The sequence below is a fragment of the Salmo trutta genome, chromosome 20 (genome assembly GCF_901001165.1).
Source record: "Salmo trutta chromosome 20, fSalTru1.1, whole genome shotgun sequence".
NCBI classification, from domain to species: domain Eukaryota; kingdom Metazoa; phylum Chordata; class Actinopteri; order Salmoniformes; family Salmonidae; genus Salmo; species Salmo trutta.
The window spans coordinates 38896428-38915537 of NC_042976.1; the positions used below are offsets into that span (position 1 = coordinate 38896428).

The window sequence follows — 19110 nt, forward strand, 5'->3', positions numbered from 1 at the left end:
AGGGTTTGGGACAGCTTTGCTGCCTCGGGGCCTGGACAGCTTGCTATCATCGACGGAAAATGAATTCCCAACTTTATCAAGACATTTTGCAGGAGAGTGTTAGGCTATCTGTCCGCCAATTGAAGCTCAACAAAAGTTGGCTGATGCAACAGGACAACGACCTAAAACACAGAAGTAAATCAACAACAGAATGGCTTCAACAGAAGAAAATACACCTTCTGGAGTGGACCAGTCAGTCCTGACTTCAAAACGATTGAGATGCTGTGGCATGACCTCAAGAGAGTGGTTCACACCAGACATCCTAAGAATATTGCTGAACTGAAACAGTTTGGTAAAGAGGAACGGTCCAAAATTCCTCCTGACCGTTGTGCAGGTCTGATCCGCAACTACAGAAAACGTTTGGTTGAGGTTATTGCTGCCAAAGGAGGGTCAACCAGTTATTAAATCCAGGGGTTCACATACTCTTCCCACCCTGCACTGTGAATGTTTACACTGTGTGTTCAATAAAGACATAAAATGTATAATTGCTTGTGTGTTATTAGTTTAAGCAGACTGTGTTTGTCTGTTGCTGTGACTTTCAGTTGAAGTCGGAAGTTTACATACACTTAGGTCACTAAAACTCGTTTTTCAACCACTCCACAAATTTCTTGTTAACAAACTATAGTTTTGGCAAGTCAGTTAGGACATCTACTTTGTGCATTATACAAGTAATTTTTCCAACAATTGTTTACAGACAGATTATTTCACTTATCATTCACTGTATCACAATTTCAGTGGCTCAGAAGTTTACGTACACTAAGTTGACTGTGCCTTTAAACAGCTTGGAAAATTCCAGAAAATTATGTCATGGCTTTAGAAGGTTCTGATAGGCTAATTGACATAATTTGAGTCAATTGGAGGTGTACCTGAGGATGTATTTCAAGGCCTATCTTCAAACTCAGTGCCTCTTTGACATCATGGGAAAATCAAAAGAAATCAGCCAAGACCTCAGAAAAAACATTGTAGACCTCCGCAAGTCTGGATCATCCTTGGGAGCAATTTCCAAACGCCTGAAGGTACCACGTTCATCTGTACAAACAATAGTACGCAAGTATTAACACCATGGGACCACACAGCCGTCATACCGCTCAGGAAGGAGACACGTTCTGTCTCCTAGAGATGAGTGTACTTTGGTGCGAAAAGTGCAAATCAATCCCAAAACAACAGCAAAGGACCTTGTAAAGATGCTGGAGGAAACAGGTACAAAAGTACCTCTATCCACAGTAAAACGAGTCCTATATTGACATAACTTGAAAGGCCGCTCAGCAAGAAAGAAGCCACTGCTCCAAACCGCCATAAAAAAGCCAGACAACGGTTTGCAACTGCACATGAGGACAAAGATCGTACTTTTTGGAGAAATGTCCTCTGGTCTGATGAATCATAAATAGAACTGTTTGGCCATAATGACCATCGTTATGTTTGGAGGAAAAAGGGGGCCGCTTGCAAGCCGAAGAACACCATCTCAACCGTGAAGCACGGGGGTGGCAGCATCATGTTGTGGCGGTGCTTTGCTGCAGGAGGGACTGGTGCACTTCACAAAATAGATAGCATCATGAGGCAGGAAAATTATGTGGATATATTGAAGCAACATCTCAAGACATCAGTCAGGAAGTTAAAGCTTGGTCGCAAATGGGTCTTCCAAATGGACAATGACCCCAAGCATACTTCCAAAGTTGTGGCAAAATGGCTTAAGAACAACAAAGTCAAGGTATTGGAGTGGCCATCACAAAGCCCAACCTCAATCCCATAGAAAACCTGTTGGCAGAACTGAAAAAGTGTGTGCGAGCAAGGAGGCCTACAAACCTGACTCAGTTACACCAGCTCTGTCAGGAGGAATGGGCCAAAATTCACCCAATTTATTGTGGGAAGGTTGTGGAAGGCTACCTGAAATATTTGACCCAAGTTAAACAATTTCAAGGCAATGCTACCAAATACTAATTGAGTGTATGTAAACTTCTGACCCACTGGGAATGTGATGAAAGAAATAAAAGCTGAAATAAATCACTTGCTACTATTATTCTGACATTTCACATTCTTAAAATAAAGTGGTGATCCTAACTGAACTAAGACAGGCAATCTTTACTAGGATTAAATGTCAGGAATTGTGAAAATGAGTTTAAATGTATTTGGCTAAGGTGTATGTAAACTTCCGACCTTAACTCTAGATGAAGATCAGATCAAGGGTTATGACCAATTTATGCAGAAATCCAGGTAATTCCGAAGGGTTCACATACTTTTTCTTGCCACAGTGTATATGTGTATTAAAGTAGTCAAAAGTTTAGTATTTGGTCCCATATTCCTAGCATGCAATGACTACATCAAGCTTGTGACTGTACAAACTTGTTGGATGCATTTTCTGTTTGTTTTGGTTGTGTTTTAGATAATTTCTTTGCCCAATAGAAATGAATGGTAAATAATGTATCGTGTCATTTTGGAGTCACTGTTATTGTAAAGAAGAATAGAATATGTTTCTAAACACTGCTACATTAATGTGGATGCTACCATGATTATGGATAGTCCTGAATGAATCCTGAATAATGATGAGTGAGAAAGTTACAGACGCACAGATATCATACACCCCCCAATGCTAAGCTCCCCTGTAATGGTGAGAGGTTAGTATGTCTTGGGGGTATGATATTTGTGTGTCTGTAGCTTTCTCACTCATCATTATTTACGATTCATTCAGGACTATCCGTAATCATGGTAGCGTCCACATTAATGTCAAACTTTCTCACAGAGCCGTTGAGCCTTCATCAGTGGGACAGTGGCATATTACCTCGTAGTAGAAGCATGGATAAATACGCAGCTGTTGGCCCTGGCAGACTATTACATAGTACCCAGGAGATCTGTCTGTGTGTAACCCAACCAGCACATAGCATCTGTCTGCACAGGGACTCCCTCCTGACCAGGGTGATGAGAAACCATAGCGCAATGCACCTGCAACGCCTGTTTGCCTCTGAGGCACTACTCCACTCTTCTCCTGTTTCTTCACAATGATGATAGACAGCCTTGGAAGCTAGCTAGCACCGTGCTTGATGTGCAACACATCCCTCTTACTATCACACATGTTCTTTATCGACGCTTGGTCTTGAGCAGCTCACCTGCAGGTGCATGCTTGGACATGACTTTATGAAGCGTTGTCAGTGTAGAAAAGACCAAAGAGAGAGTAAGCAGTAGCAGCGAACACCCAGGCTGTGCTGAACATCACTAATCCTCCAGCTGCTCATACAGGCCAATTAAACACTTGGACTTGAAAAAGACCTTGATTATTTTATATACCTTATGGGTATAGAGAGGAAGAATATACAGACGGGGGATTCTTTAGATATTTGATGTCTTTACGTTATCAGTGCAATTATGAATATCTATATGCACACTGCAAGGTCCTTTCAGGCGTTTAGCGGCCCACAAAAAGCAGCACTTGCGCATACACTGAGTGTACAAAACATTAGGAACACCTGCTCTTTCCATGACATAGACTGACCAGGTGAATTCAGGTGAAAGCTGTGATCCCTTACTGATGTCGCTTGTTAAATCCACTTCAATCAGTGTGGATGAAGGGGAGGAGACAGGTTAAAGGAGGATTTTTAAACCTTGAGACATGGATTGTGTATGTGTGCCATTCAGAGGGTGAATTGGCAAGTCAAAAGATTGAAGTGCCTTTGAACGGGGTATGGTAGTAGGTTCCAGGTGCACCAGTTTGAGTGTGTCAAGAACTGCAACGCTGCTGGGTTTTTCACGCTCAACAGTTTCCCCTGTGTATCAAGAACGGTCCATCACCCAAAGGACATCCAGCCAACACGACACAACTGTGGGAAGCACTGAAGTCAACATGGGCCAGCATCCCTTTGGAACGCTTTCGACAACTTGTAGAGTCCATGACCAGACGAATTGAGGCTGTTCTGAGGGCAAAAGCGAGTGTAACTCAATATTAGGACGGTGTTCCTAATGTTTTGTTCACCCAGTGTAGATAGGCGCATTTGAAACATGTCTGGCATCTCCTTAGGCTCTAGCAGTGTGTCGGTCTAGAAGAGATAGGAGGATGCAGTTTGATACAGTATGATGTCAGTACCTCCATTCTGCCTTGTTGTGTAGGAAGGAGTTGCACTGTTCAGGAAGCTTGCTGTCATTGGACATGGCCTCCAGGGTTGTAAGGATATGTTTGAACATTGGTCTTTCCTACATGGAAACAAAAGCAAAAACATAGTGTGGTATTCATAAGCAGACATGGAGGGTATCTATTCATGACAATTCAACTGGTCTCTTGACCGTATGTGACATAAAATGAATCATTAGTATTAGCCATTGTAGTACGGACTTGTGTGCCGAGTCTATTGTGCACAGTGGATATGTGTGGGTGTGTAGGTATGCGTGAGCATAGAATTACCTACACTAACGTTCAAAAGTTTGGGGTCACTTAGAAATGTCATTGTTTTTGAAAGAAAAGGACATTTCTTGTCCATTAAAATAACATCAAATAGATCAGAAATATAGAGTAGACATTGTTAATGTTGTAAATGACTATTGTAGTTGGAAACGGCAGATTTTTTATGGAATATCTACATATGCGTACAGAGGCCCATTATCAGCAACCATCACTCCTGTGTTCCAATGGCACGTTGTGTTAGCTAATCCAAGTTTATCATTTTAAAAGGCTAATTGATCATTAGAAAACCCTTTTGCAATTATGTTAGCACAGCTGAAAACTGTTGTTCTGATTAAAGAATCAATAAAACTGGCCTTCTTTAGACTAGTTGAGTATCTGGAGCATCCGCATTTGTGGGTTCGATTACAGGCTCAAAATTGCAACATTAACAATATCTACACTGTATTTCTGATCAATTTGGTGTTATTTTAATGGAAAAAATGTTGCTTTTCTTTAAAAAACAAGGACATTTCTAAGTGACCCCAAACATTTGAACGGTAGTGTGTGTTATTTAAAAGGATCTGTGTGTGTGAGGATGACATACCTTTGGCTCAGTCACCCAGCACTTCCTCATCAGCTCAGCGAAACTAGCTGGGCAGCTACTGGGAATGGTTAATCTCTGGAACAGACAGACAGGATCACAGTTACACACACACTTCACTCTTCCCGTTTCCCTGAAAGGATTGCAGTAGTTTCAGCTTTCAGTTCTGAGGTCGGGATATTGGTAGAGCATTCATGTCAGGAGGCCGGTCAAACACACTGATGACTCATGTGACTGGAGACTGTGAATGCGGACATTGCACAAGTGGGATCAATTGGCATCGGCCCATATGACGATCTCCCTACTAGCTATGCTGGTGTGTGATGACTGAAATGATTCCTGTACAGATGCACTGGCTCATTACGAAAGACTGTCAGGTATGTGTCTCTTCACAAAATCTATTAGCATAGATAAAGAAAGCAGCAGCTGTTCCTAGAAGACTGCATAACGAGTAAAACGGACAAAAACAAGCGTAGCTGTACAGTACCTCACTCTTCTCCACCACCAGCCAGGCGACTTGTAAGCCCTCCAGGCCTTTAAAGGGAATCTCCCGGGTGAGCATCTCCCAGAGAACCTGAATACAGGGAGAGACGTCGTGGTCAGTCAATGAGCATAACGCAACTAGCCCACAGACTGCATGGTCTGCTCAGGGTCTTCCACTGAACTGAGACACAATACAGACTAAGACTTTACATATTAGATACCATATTAGGAGAACGGAAACCTTGCATGATATGAAATGGAGGGCTTGTTTGAAAATGCTAATTATACCCTTCACTCATTTAATTATTCACATCGCATCGTTTATAAGACGAGTAAATATCATTGTTCACTATGTAAGTAAACCCTTGTGTAAGTGAAAGCCAGGTGATTGTGATAGAAGAGTGTGTTGACCCAGAAACTTGCTGGCCTGAACCCAGGTCCTGCACTGTTTGTACACTGACTGTTTATGACACTCAGGAGTCAAGCCCTTGGCTGGCTGGGTGACACAGAACGCGCCTCATATGCTCTGTCACTCCACACTTCACACCTTCTCCATCACCACGCAGGAATGTGGCCAAGCAGTCATACACACAGGCTGGCAGATACATTGCCTTCAGAAAGTATTCACACCCCTTGACTTTTTCCACATTTTGCTGTGTTACAGCCTGAATTTAGAATTTATGATATTGAGATTTTGTGTCACTGATCTACACACACCACCCCATAATGTCAAACTGGAATTTGGTTTGGAGTTTTAGAAATTAATAAAAAAATGTAAAGCTGAAATATCTTGAGTCAATAAGTATTCAACCCCTTTGTTGTGGCAAGCATAAATAAGTTCAGGGGTAAGAATGTGTTTAACAAATCTGATAATAAGTTCATGGACTGTTTAATAAAAGTGTTTAACAAGATTTTTTAATGACTAGGTCATCTCTGTACCCCACACATACAACTATCTGTAAGGTCAATAAATCGAGTAGTGAATTTCAAGCACAGATTCCACCACTAAGACCAGGGAGGTTTTTCAATGCCTCACAAAGAAGGGCACCGATATCAGACGCTGAATATCCGTTAAAGCATGGTGAAATGATTCATTAGGCTTTGGATGGTGTATCATTACACCCAGTCACTACAAAGTCACAGGCGTCCTTCCTAACTTAGTTGCCGGAAAGGAAGGACACTGTTCAGGGATTGCACCATGAGGCCAATGGTGATATTAAAACAGTTACAGAATCTAATGGTTGTGATATCAGAAAACTGAGGATGGATCAACAACATTGTAGTTACTCCCCAATAATGACCTAAATAACAGAATAAAAAGAAGGAAGCCTGTACAGAATAAAAATATTCCAAAATATGCATCCTGTTTGCAACAAGGCACTTAAAATGTGGCAAAGAAATTAACTTTTTGTCCTGAACACTAAGTGTAATGTTTGGGATTAATCCAATACAACACATCACTGAGTACCACTCTCCATATTTTCAAGCATAGTGGTGGCCGCGTTATGTTATGGGTATGCTTGTCATCGGCAAGGACTACTGAGTTTTTTTGTGATAAAAAGAAACGGAATACAGCTAAAAGAACAGGCAAAATCCTAGAGAAAAACCTGGTTCAGTCTGCTTTCTACCAGACACTGGGACACAAATTCACCTTTCAGCAAAATCTAAACTGGAGTTGCTTACAAAGATGACATTGGTTGGTCTTGAGTGGCCTAGTTACAGTTTTGACTTAAATCGGCTTGAAAATCTATGGCAAGACTTGAAAATGGCTGTCTAGCAATGATCCACAATCAACTTGACAGAACCTGAAGAATTTTTAAAAGAATAATGGGCAAATATTGTGCCATCCAGGTGTGCAAATCTCTTAGATACTTACCCCAAAAGACTCACAGCTGTAATCGCCGCCAAATGTGCTTCTACAAAGTATTGACTCAGAGGTGTAAATTAGATATTGCTGTATTTCACGTGCCAACATTTCTAAAAACATGTCTTCACTTTGTCATTATGGGGTATTGTGTGTAGATGGGTGAGAAAAAAATTAGAAGTCAAGGGATAGGAATACTTTCTGTACACACACACGCGCACAGCCATGCGCAGTAACACACACACACGCAAACACACACCAACACCCACACACATACTAACATATGCCAAGGCTTCATACTCTCTCTCTACTCAGGGGTGACAGATGACATTTTCTGATGATGATAAGGAGGCAGAAAACATATGGAATCACTGTTAGTACTTCTACAAAGGTCAATAATGCCACTCACGTCTACTTTTCAAGTGGATGTAATGCAGGCATGAAAATGTCATCTCTGGAAAGTCTGTTCTTTCAAGTGCTAGGTACTGTTTGATTGACAGTTTACCCTCTCGACCATGAAGTTGCAACAGTGACATTAGAGCTATTTCTTTCCCAAGCTGGTTCAGTCCCTAAATCTCCTCTGATGGTTTCTGTAGTTAAATTACACTATACTACTGTAAATAAAATTCCACGTATGAGTCGATACATATGGACATCACATGCAGATTGTCTTGCAGAATCAGTTTGAGAATAAAAATAGCCCAGTCTAAGTAACTATGGGCTCCCGAGTGATGTAGCGGTCTAAGGCACTGCATCTCGGTGCAAGAGGCGACACTACAGTCCCTGGTTCGAATCCAGGGTGTATCACATCTGGCCATGATTGGGAGTCCCATTGGGCGGCGCACAATTGGTCCAGCGTCATCCGGGTTTGGCCGGGGTAAGCCGTCATCGTAAATAAGAATTTGTTCTTAACTGACTTGCCTAGTTAAATAAAGGTTACACAACTATTGTACTGACTATCAACAGCTGGTCAGTGTGTGTCCTATGTGTTGGTCACTCACCACGCCGTAGGAGTAGGTGTCACAGGTCTCAGACACGGGCAGGCTCTGGATGACCTCCGGGGCCATCCAGGGGAACGTGCCTACCAGGGACATGTGTGTGGTGTGGGAGTGGAACCGGGATGCCCCAAAATCACAGATCTACACAGGGAGGGGGGGAAACAGGTGGTCCTGGGATTTAGCAAGGGTTGGGGATCAAATCGTTTTGGTTGAAGCCAGTATGCAAACGTCAGATCCCTTGCATGTGCAAACAAATGTACCTTAAGAACTTTGTCTGCCGTCACAACCACTGCAATAGAAAACATATTTTTCAAGTCAGGAGAATGTGTATTTTTAGTTTTCTTCTAATTCAGCTTATGTAATATTTGCCTCTGGCCATAGACATAATCAGTTTGACCAGAGATATCTTTTGTACAGACTGAAACAGACACAGAGATCATGCAGATGGATCTGAAACCTTACCATTCCTGGACTTCAGATCCCTGTGGATAACCTTGACCGGGGCCTCTGAGTGTAAATAGTGCATGCCTAACGGAGAAATAAAGCACATTTCATCTGAGATCAATGTGCAACCAGCAGAGGTAAACAAGGCTGTGTTCGTCTGTGCTCTCCTCCATGCCTCCCTCTCAATGCTAATTTCTTATGCAAACTAAGGACATAGATTAATCACATTTAGGCCTACATGTTTTGACCTCACTTGTTCTCAGTGAGACCCGAATTCTATAACAAATATGCCTAGAATAACAATGAGTTGGAATAGACCATAAGCGGACAAATCTGAAACATATTCTATTGCTAAGTTGGTAATGAGCTAAAACAAATGTGGAATCTCAGTGGGTGGTTTAGTTAAGTCATATGGCTATGCAAAAATTCCAAAACAACATGTAGCATTGCCTGGTTTAAAGTAGATCATACAATGAATCGTGACTGTACCTTTGGCAATCTCCATGGCCCATGTCATGACCTGTCCCAGGTCCATCTCCTCACTCTCCGCACTGGACAGGTAGTCATACAGGGACCCTCCACCGGCATATTCTGTGGGAAACACATACAGTATTAAGACTCCCAAATCTACACTTACATTGCACTGCACCCTTAGAGAAAAGGCTTCCAAAAGGGTTCTTCGGCTCTCCCCATAGGAGAACCCTGTTTGGTTCCAGGTAGAACCATTTTGGGTTACATGTAGAACCCTCTGTAGAAAGGGTAGGACCCAAAAGAGTTCTACCTGAAACCAAAAGGGTTCTGCCTCCAACCAAAAAGGGTTCTTCAAAGGGTTCTCCTATGGGGACAGCCGAAGAATCCTTTAAGGTTCTAGATAGCACCTTTTTTCTAAGAGAGTGCAATATCAAATATATCTGTATCATTTAAACCGTATCTCATTCAGAAATCATGAGTTAATAAAATATGTGAGACAATATGTCCTCTATTTGTGAATAGACAGTTTGGTTTATACAGTAGTTAAGAGAGCAGTTGAAGTCCTGTTTACAGTCCTGTCCTCTGTCCTGTCATTGACCTGTCAGATGAGATGAGCTCATTAAATCACAATGCATTGAGGAAACACTACTAACCCAGCTTAGCACCCTGAGTGTCCCTGTTCCTCTTTTCCTTCACCTCATACTCTTTAACATTTCACTGCGGTAGGTTAAATCAGGGTCACACAGAGTCATTCTTGGTAGTCTTAAACAAATCTACGTTGAAACAAAAGTATACACCTCACACACCTGGTTATGGGCTTAAAAACAAGAAGACACCTGGACCATGTCAGAGATAGACTTAAAACGTATTCCATGTTGAGTTTGCATCCCAATATTACACTTTACATACATCACAGAAGACTGAAATATAACACAACCATTCAGCTTTTAAAAATATATAATGTTGATTCCTTTTGAAATTCTGAAAAATATGACTAAAATTCCGGTCACACTTTGGACATTCGACTGCCGGAAAGGGGTACTACTCTATCAACGTCACTCAAACTCACTGTTCAAACACCTGGGGCCTACGCTCTTGTGCACAGTTCTCCTGTCATTGTGATTCCAGCTGTAACTCTCCATATCCAAATGAAGTCAAGGTGTATGGCCACACAAATATCCCCATATACCGTAAATGATTACAGACAGGTACATGGCACTGTTAATACCATCCCTGTAAAACAATGTCCATATAACGTTCAAGAAGGATCAGGCCAATCATATTACTCAAATGCAATAGTTTTCCCAGACCAGAAGTGAAGGGAAACACACTAACAGTAGAAGCATTATGTGGACTTGGATGCTTCGCTACTCAATGCAACACCTCCTTCCAAAAAAAGCCTGCCAATAAACATTGTTAAATCACTGAGATACTTCAGTAGCGGGGAGACAGAGAGACAGACACACAACGCTCCAGTCGCTCCACGAACTATAAAGTGGCCTGACAAAGACAGATGATTCAAACTGATATTATCTGATACCAGCTGGACTAGTGGGAGTCGGATGTTCGTGCAACCAAAACGTCTACGTCACCTCATAAAATAGTGCAAACAAGAATCAACCTTGAGGGAAGGAACCAGGCCTATACTTGTCGTTAATAATATGAATTGACCTGACCATATTATAAATCCAGGAAGGATGTAGGTTATTGAACTAGTCATTTACAGTGTGTTTTAGAAGCGAACACCAGGACTTCCTACGGATAAAAAGAAATAAAAATGGTAATGACCTATGAAGGCTGTAACTACAAAACCAGTTCTGTGAAAATGGTTCATTGTAATGGCATTGCATGATTAGGTCCGCCTACTGGAAAACAAATACTGAGCCATCTCAATATAATATCTCTTAGATAGGCTCACTTTTTATCATTTGGCTCTGTACTTTGTACTGTTTTACAAGACTGGCAAATTCCATAGATAATGCATCTTCCTGAACTGCTTTCATCATACAACATTTGACTACCAGTCACAGTTTAGCCTCGCAAAGTGAGTATGAAGCATGAGTTAACTGAAAGGAATTATATCACCTGCTATGACATTAAAAAGTTAGCTTTTCTCTAGTAAATGTAGGTAGTTATTGACCAGCTCTCTGCCACGTGGGTCAGCAGAGACAAATGTCTTCACCTGATAGATATTTAAGCAATAAGGCCCAAGGGGGTGTGGTATATGGCCAATATACCACGGCTAAGGGCTGTTGTTAGGCACGACGCAAAACGGCCATATACCACAAACCCCCGAGGTGCCTTATTGCTATTATAAACTGGTTACCAACATAATTAGAGCAGGAAAAACAAATGTTTTGTCATACCTGTGGCATACGGTCTGATATACCATGGCCTTCAGCCAATCAGAATTGAGGGCTCAAACCACCCGGTTTATAACGTTTGTTAGATAGCTGAGACAACAGTCCCTGATATATGAGCAGACAGGGGCCATTTATAACAGAGCTGATGAATGTGGAAATGGCATGGTCAGAATGGTCATTAACATTTTTTCCTTTATCTCTTGCTAATTAGATTCTGCTTTGATAAATATAGACAGCAGCTCCTTGACAACCAGCCAACCCCTTCTCTACAACTCACATAACACTGACCGGAGGAGGGAAATGTCAAGTCTGAGAACTCTGATTTCAACATTACTGCCTTGTAACCGACTATAACGGCACAGGGCTAATATATGACTGTATTTTAAGACATAAACAGAGGGAAGCAAGCAGAAACATCAAAGGAGCATCTTTTTCCATCTAGCAACGCCTCCTCATTACAAAGACATGAGGGTATTTTCCAATTCCTCAATCCATGAAGTAGCACACAACATTTATGCAATGGGATTTAGGTTTTTCCCAACTAGGACAGCAAGTTTCCATACAACAGCCTTCCATGATCTATGAAAGTAGAGCAGGACCCAGCAGAGTAAAGTGTGTGAGTGTGGGTGGGTAGAATGGGAAGAAATACATGTCATAGTTTAATGTCATTTGTCTAAATCATCCTAAAAGCAGTGGTCGAACACTTCCAAAATGACCTGATCGCTTAGGTCACTGCTAAGCCAGACCGTGAGAGGAGATCACAAGCAAAAGGACAAAGACTTAAGCTTGCCCAAACAAGGAGTTATAGGGAACAAAGATAGAATCAAGTCTGAAGCATACCAGAATGCACCATAAAATGAGAGTGTAGAGCATGCCTAAAACCCCCCAAGGAAGAGATTAGAAATAGAGTAGGTAAACTCCTAGTAGTAAAAGAATGTAGAAAATCCAAGTCAAAAGTAAATAACTATCTTGAGTGAGCAGTGAGCAGTGAGCAGTGAGCACTGTCCTATTCCTATCAACAGCAGTGTTATTCACCACTCACTGGCTGAGAGAAGTTCACCGCTAACATCCTGATCATGGGAGCGGTGAGTCTGCCAATGACTACCATGTGATAAGATATTCAGAACATGAGCAGGGAGGGGTTCCCCATACCACGGGGAGAGGACTGTCACACGGCATGAACTTTAGAAACATTCAACATAAACAAAAAGCCAGCAACGCGTTATCTTACTGAACCATAAAGTCATCTAGCAATACTGTTAATATAGACCACAGCGCCACTCACTTCTAAGCAAACAGAATAGCTGTGAACCAATCACGAACAGATGGTGATCCCTGGTTTTCTATTAACGCAGCGGATATAAACGTGGTCTGAAGCTGCTGTGGAGATAAACGCTGCGGTTACTATTGGATGGCACAACTAACACGATAAGGGTTGCACGGACTTACCAGTGACGATTCCATAGTTGGGTGCTTCGAGGATCGCCCCGTAGAACTGAATGATGTTGCGATGGCTGAGTACACTGAGGATTTCAGCCTGAACAACAACAACAACAAAAAACACAGAAAACAAAAGATACAGACGGCATAACAGCGTGGCAAATGTTGCCGCAAAACGAGGCCGTATTGCATTTCCATTCAAAATGAATTGGCTTGGCTACGCATTATGTTAAGCTACTGAAGATCAACGGATATCAGTGAACTATTTCTTGAAATAAAGACTCGAAGTTATGCACACCCGGCAATAGGCCTGGAGATCAAATAGAATATGCATGAATAGGTATATCAGATGTGTTTTTTTGTCTTAAGACAATGAGGCCATCACTTACAAGAAATCTCCAGACTACGAAACACTTGCTTTAATTGGTCTTAATATGATCTCTCATTTGGCAATGATCTTTCTTTAAAGCATACAGTATGTGCCAATTCTGTGCACAAAGCGAGGAGGAGCATAATGACTATGACTGATGGGGTCCCAAAAGTCACCACAACCCACTAAAACGGGGCCAATTAAAATGATTGCTACACCGACAATTAAAAAGTATATGAAAAGCCTCGGCAATTACGACTCCTACCTCATTTTCGATCTTGAGCAGCTTTTTCACCGCCACTTCTTTGTCCTGAGAGATCCACCTGGCTCGGTACACGCTCCCGAAGCTGCCGCCGCCGCAGTTCTCGTAGAAGTGGACGTCATCAAACTTGATTTGCACGAAGGAGGCACTGAGAGACGACATCTCATAACGACACTCAGACACAACTCGACTGTCTGTCTGTCTGTCTGTCTGTCTGTCTGTCTGGAGGACCACAGGGAAGGAGACAGTGGAGGAGGAAGAAGAAGAAGCACAGTTCACTAAAACGCTTTTTCTTTTAGAACCAATGCTCAAATCTGTCTCAGGTTTGTTCCCCCCCTCCCCAAAAAAACTCTGATTCCTCAAGTAAAAGTCCTGCGCCGGTGGCACACTAAAAGAACAGCTTGGTGCAGTCCATGTACACTAGAGCACACCATTAGAGAGTGTGTGACTGGATGTGCTGATAACAGTACCCCAGGGAGGCCTCTGTGCCATTGGCTATGCCTGCCCGGAGTGGCACCGTGATATATCTCATCTCAGCCAGTGATTTACGGCACATTCAACATGCCTGCCAGCCCCAGACCGACGTCACACAGTCACCACTACCAGTAAGCACTGAATGAGTGGCCCAGGATCCTCTGTCAGCTTGTATAAGGACTATGGCATCCCTGGCATGCATTCTCCCTCTGCTGTGATCACTTTGCACAAAATACACGCGGCCAAAGCCACAGACTATTCCAGAACAGTCTAGAGTGGTCTGTACATGTAAGGCTAGTGAGTTAGACACAGCAGCGCTCATAAAGGGATCGCATCCTCTAGTCTCCCATGAATCACTGCAAACTTGGAACGACACGCAATCAGTGCACACTTGTTTTAAAAAAACAACCTCAAAGAAGGTGCTACACCTCTAATTCTATTTTCAAAGAACAGAGACTATGTTTTCCTAATGTATATCAATTGCAATGTTTAGGGAGAAGGAACAACTGATCAAAGCATCAAACTTGTGCCCACAGACTATGAGCACCTTTTGTTTTCACATAACCTAAATGCATCCTGTAAAGAAAGAATCCCCACATTACAGGAAATTGTAGCTCGGCTATTGTTCATAAGTTACCCATTTACTGCTCAGCAATTATGGCTTTTAAGAGGCTCTTACTTGGACCTGAATCAGGATTGCTATCCAACCCAGCCGAAAACGCCTCCATTTGTCACAGAGGGGAGTCAATGCTCTCTGCTAATTTATGGCTATTCATGCTATACTTAGCCTCACACCGATCTTCCCAGTACATGAGCAGCTCTGACATTTTCTGGGGCCACTCAAGACGCCAGGGTTGCTGGATGTTATTGGAGCACACACTCTACTTTAGGGCTCGTTTCTGCCTGTCCTCGCTGGAAAGTAAACACTCCGCTGCAGACATTGAAATAACGGGCCAATGCCCATGTGGAAATATACTCTGCAGATAGTAAAAATGTATTTGAGATAATCAAATGTATTGAATTACCTCATCTACTTTACCCATCTATATCATCCCTGTGGTGGATGTCATTACTGTAAATGTTGATATAGGTTTAACTCAGCTACATCAACAAACACGGTAAGTGTCCCATCAGGAATTCCTAAGTTCAGCTCCAGAGAAGCTGCAGTGTTTCAACTCTACCATGTTGATTACGTACATCATCTAAATGACTCCAGGGACGTACAGTCGATATTTCAGCCAGGGCAAAACAGCACTAAGGATGAAACAAAACGTGATCAGCTGATGTTAAGGACAGTGATGCTACACTGAATAGCCTACCGTGTATCTTGTACACGTATTGTGGACATTGTATTGTGGACAAAACGTTGGATGGTCAAGATCGTCCTCTTTACTCCCCTCAAATTCTCCACAACCCTAAGATAATGCATTTGATTCAAGCAAAATGTACTATGCAATTTGTGGCATAAACCGCTAGAATTACTAATATTACTAGTATAGATACTAGTATAGATACTGGTGCACCCAAGAGGACAGAACTGGTTACAACTACTGTGCTCGGTTTGGAGAGATCACCATATCAAGGAAAACAATGGGTGAGCTACTGTATGGGGAGGGACCGTTGCTCATTGGTGTTTATGCTGCTGCACACACCACACCCAAAATATGTACTGGCTACCCACTGGGCAAAAACTGGTTCAGCGGTTGTTTGCACATCATTTCAAGAAGAAAATGTCACGTGATGATGTTGAAACAACGTGGAACATTTATTGGATTTGCAAAAAGTAATCAACGTCAGGGAATTGTAACTTGTTTCAATGACATGTTTTATTGATTTCATGTTGAATTCACGTTAGTTGACGACTCAACCAAATGTAAATCAAAACTAGTCGTTGAAATGACGTCTGTGCCCAGGACGTAGTGCAAGGCTGGGATTCATTCCAACCTGCCATAGCAATGTTTACGCAGTGTCTTTACAATACTCATCCCGTGCCCACACACTTCTAATTCTGAAAGTTAAAGCATACCTGTGAGGGGAGTTGCCCTGGTAGTGGTTGTAGGTTTTTATACAGTACCCAAAACCAGTCTGAGTTAATCTGACCATGGGAAAAAGAGCTAAGGTAGTGTAGGTTATTTAAACTCAGCAAAAAAAGAAATGTCCCTTTTTCAGGACCCTGTCTTTCAAAGATATATCCAAATAACTTCACAGATCTTCATTGTAAAGGGTTTAAAAACTGTTTCCCATGCTTGTTCAATGAACCATAAACAATTAATGAACATGCACCTGTGAAAGGGCCGTTAAGACACTAACAGCTTACAGACAGTAGGCAATTAAGGTCACAGTTATGAAAACTTAGCACACTAAAGAGGCCTTTCTACTGACACTGATAAACACCAAAAGAAAGATGCCCAGGGTCCCTGCTCATCTGCGTAAACGTGCCTTAGGCATGCTGCAAGGAGGCATGAGGACTGCAGATGTGACCACGGCAATAAATTGCAATGTCCGTACTCTGAGATGCGTAAGACAGCGCTACAGGGAGACAGGACGGACAGCTGATCGTCCTCGCAGTTGCAAAACCACGTGTAACAACACCTGCACAGGATCGGTACATCCGAACATCACACCTGCGGGACAGGTACAGGATGGCAACAACAACTGCCCGAGTTACACCAGGAACGCACAATCCCTCCATCAGTGCTCAGACTGTCCGCAATAGGCTGAGAGAGGCTGGACTGAGGGCTTGTAGGCCTGTTGTAAGGCAGGTCCTCACCAGACATCACCGGCAATAACGTTGCCTATGGGCACAAACCCACCGTCGCTGGACCAGACAGGACTGGCAAAAAGTGCTCTTCACTGACGAGTTGCGGTTTTGTCTTTATAGTGTCGGATTTGCATTTATAGTCCAAGGAATGAGCATTACACCGAGGCCTGTACTCTGGAGTGGGCTCGATTTGGAGGTGGAGGGTCCGTCATGGTCTGGGGCAGTGTGTCACAGCATCATCGGACTGAGTTTGTCGTCATTGCAGGCAATCCCAACGCTGTGCGTTACAGGGAAGACATCCTCCTCCCTCGTGGTACCCTTCCTGTAGGCTCATCCTGACATGACCCTCCAGCATGACAATGCCACCAGTTATACTGCTCGTTCTGTGCGTGATTTCCTGCAAGACAGGAATGGCAGTGTTCTGCCATGGCCAGCGAAGAGCCCGGATCTCAAACCCATTGAGCACGTCTGGGACCTGTTGGATCGGAGGCTGAGGGCTAGGGCCATTCCCCCAAGAAATGTCTGGGAACTTGCAGGTGCCTTGGTGGAAGAGTGGGGTAACATCTCACAGCAAGAACTGGCAAATTTGGTGCAGTCCATGAGGAGGAGATGCACTGCAGTACTTAATGCAGCTGGTGGCCACACCAGATACTGACTGATACTTTTGATTTTGACCCCCCCTTTGTTCATGGACACATTATTCCATTTCTGTTAGTCACATGTCTGTGGAACTTGTTCAGTTTATGTCTCAGTTGTTGAATCTTGTTATGTTCATACAAATATTTACACATGTTAAGTTTGCTGAAAATAAACGCAGTTGACAGTGAGAGGACATTTCTTTTTTTGAGATTATAAGGGTTACCTGGAGAAAATCGGACCTCTCTGAAATGAAAATGGATGACCCTCTCTCCAGCATATTTGAACTAAATACTCCCTAAATGCTTTGGGGGAAAAAAGTGACTCTCCCCTATGCCCAAAATAAAAATGAAAACATAAAGTGAATAGCAGATAACATGCCTACCGTTTACCAGAGACTTAGATATGCAGTTTTGGAAATTGATCTTCGTCCTGCACGCAGTACATCGAAACGCAGGAATTTTGATAGCGCACATGGCTGCGAGATAGAAGGTTGTGGGTTCGCAGACCACCATGGACAAGAGTAGGGATGGAAAGATCACCTTTATAGTAAAAACATTGCTGAATCTATTAGTGTATTGACGTGTCCATGAAAAAAATGCCTTTTATAAACATTTCCTACAATTCTACATCATTTTACATGGAGACCTTAGTATAATCTTTTGTATTACCACATACATTACAGGCTGAGAATGGACAGAGAAATAGGCTCATCTTATCATATTTATCCAATGTCAAATCAGTGTGTGTTTTGTTTGCATGGAAACTGTCCCTGTTTGCAAATAATTAAATAAAACCGCTGGTTGACTTAACAAACAAGACGAACTGGCACAGAGAGACAGGAAACACAGAGATAAATACACCGGGGGAAATAAGCGACACCTGGAGGGGGTGGAGACAATAACAATGACAGGTGAAACAGATCAGGGTGGGACAGTACCCCACCACCCCCCTCCCCTCCATGGGCACCACCTGGCGTCCCACCTGGGCGCATACCTGGTTGACCGGGGTGTCGGAGGTGGAAGTCGGCGATGAGGGCTGGATCCAGGATGTCTGTAGCGGGAACCCAGCACATCTCCTCCGGGCCATAACCCTCCCAGTCAACCAGGTACTGGAAACCCCTGCCCCGTGGTCGAACACTCAGTAGGCGTTTTACCGTGTATGCCGGATGGTGGACAGGTGAAACAGATCAGGGCGTGACATTAACGGACCAAAAATGTGCTTTTCTTTCAAAAACAAGGACATTTCTAAGTGACCCCAAACTTTTGAACGGTAGTGTATATAATGTTTAATATTGGGATGCAAACTCAAATGTAATACATTTCAACTTTATATCTGACAAGATGTTTTTTTAAGCCCATAAGCATGTGTGTAAGGTGTATACTTTTGTTTCAAAGTAGCTTTGTTTAAGACTACCAAGAGTGTGACCCTGATTTAGCCCACTGCAGTAAATTAAGCTAACAAGGGATAGGCCTATTGTAATGAGTATGATGGGAGACAGAGAGCTGGTTTCAAGCGCAGGGTTCAGCAGGTGTTTA

The 19110-nt window shown here is 42.7% G+C and overlaps 1 protein-coding gene across 5 annotated transcripts in view; it reads right to left on the reverse strand.

Annotated features, from left to right (window-relative positions):
• map3k20a (mitogen-activated protein kinase kinase kinase 20a) overlaps window positions 1–19110 on the reverse strand; it is a 37516-nt gene that overhangs the window by 16556 nt on the left and 1850 nt on the right. For 3 of the 5 annotated variants that reach the window (XM_029703177.1, XM_029703180.1, XM_029703181.1), the window contains 9 exons: window positions 13705–13923; window positions 13079–13166; window positions 9285–9386; window positions 8814–8879; window positions 8612–8640; window positions 8355–8492; window positions 5494–5580; window positions 5010–5084; window positions 4112–4218 (listed from right to left, as the gene is read on the reverse strand). In XM_029703177.1, the coding sequence (XP_029559037.1) occupies window positions 4112–4218; window positions 5010–5084; window positions 5494–5580; window positions 8355–8492; window positions 8612–8640; window positions 8814–8879; window positions 9285–9386; window positions 13079–13166; window positions 13705–13863 (851 nt within the window). In that variant the 5' untranslated portion in view covers window positions 13864–13923. Of the gene's footprint in view, window positions 1–4111; window positions 4219–5009; window positions 5085–5493; window positions 5581–8354; window positions 8493–8611; window positions 8641–8813; window positions 8880–9284; window positions 9387–13078; window positions 13167–13704; window positions 13924–19110 lie in introns of those variants that run through there. The other 2 variants (XM_029703178.1, XM_029703179.1) reach the window with 2 other exon arrangements.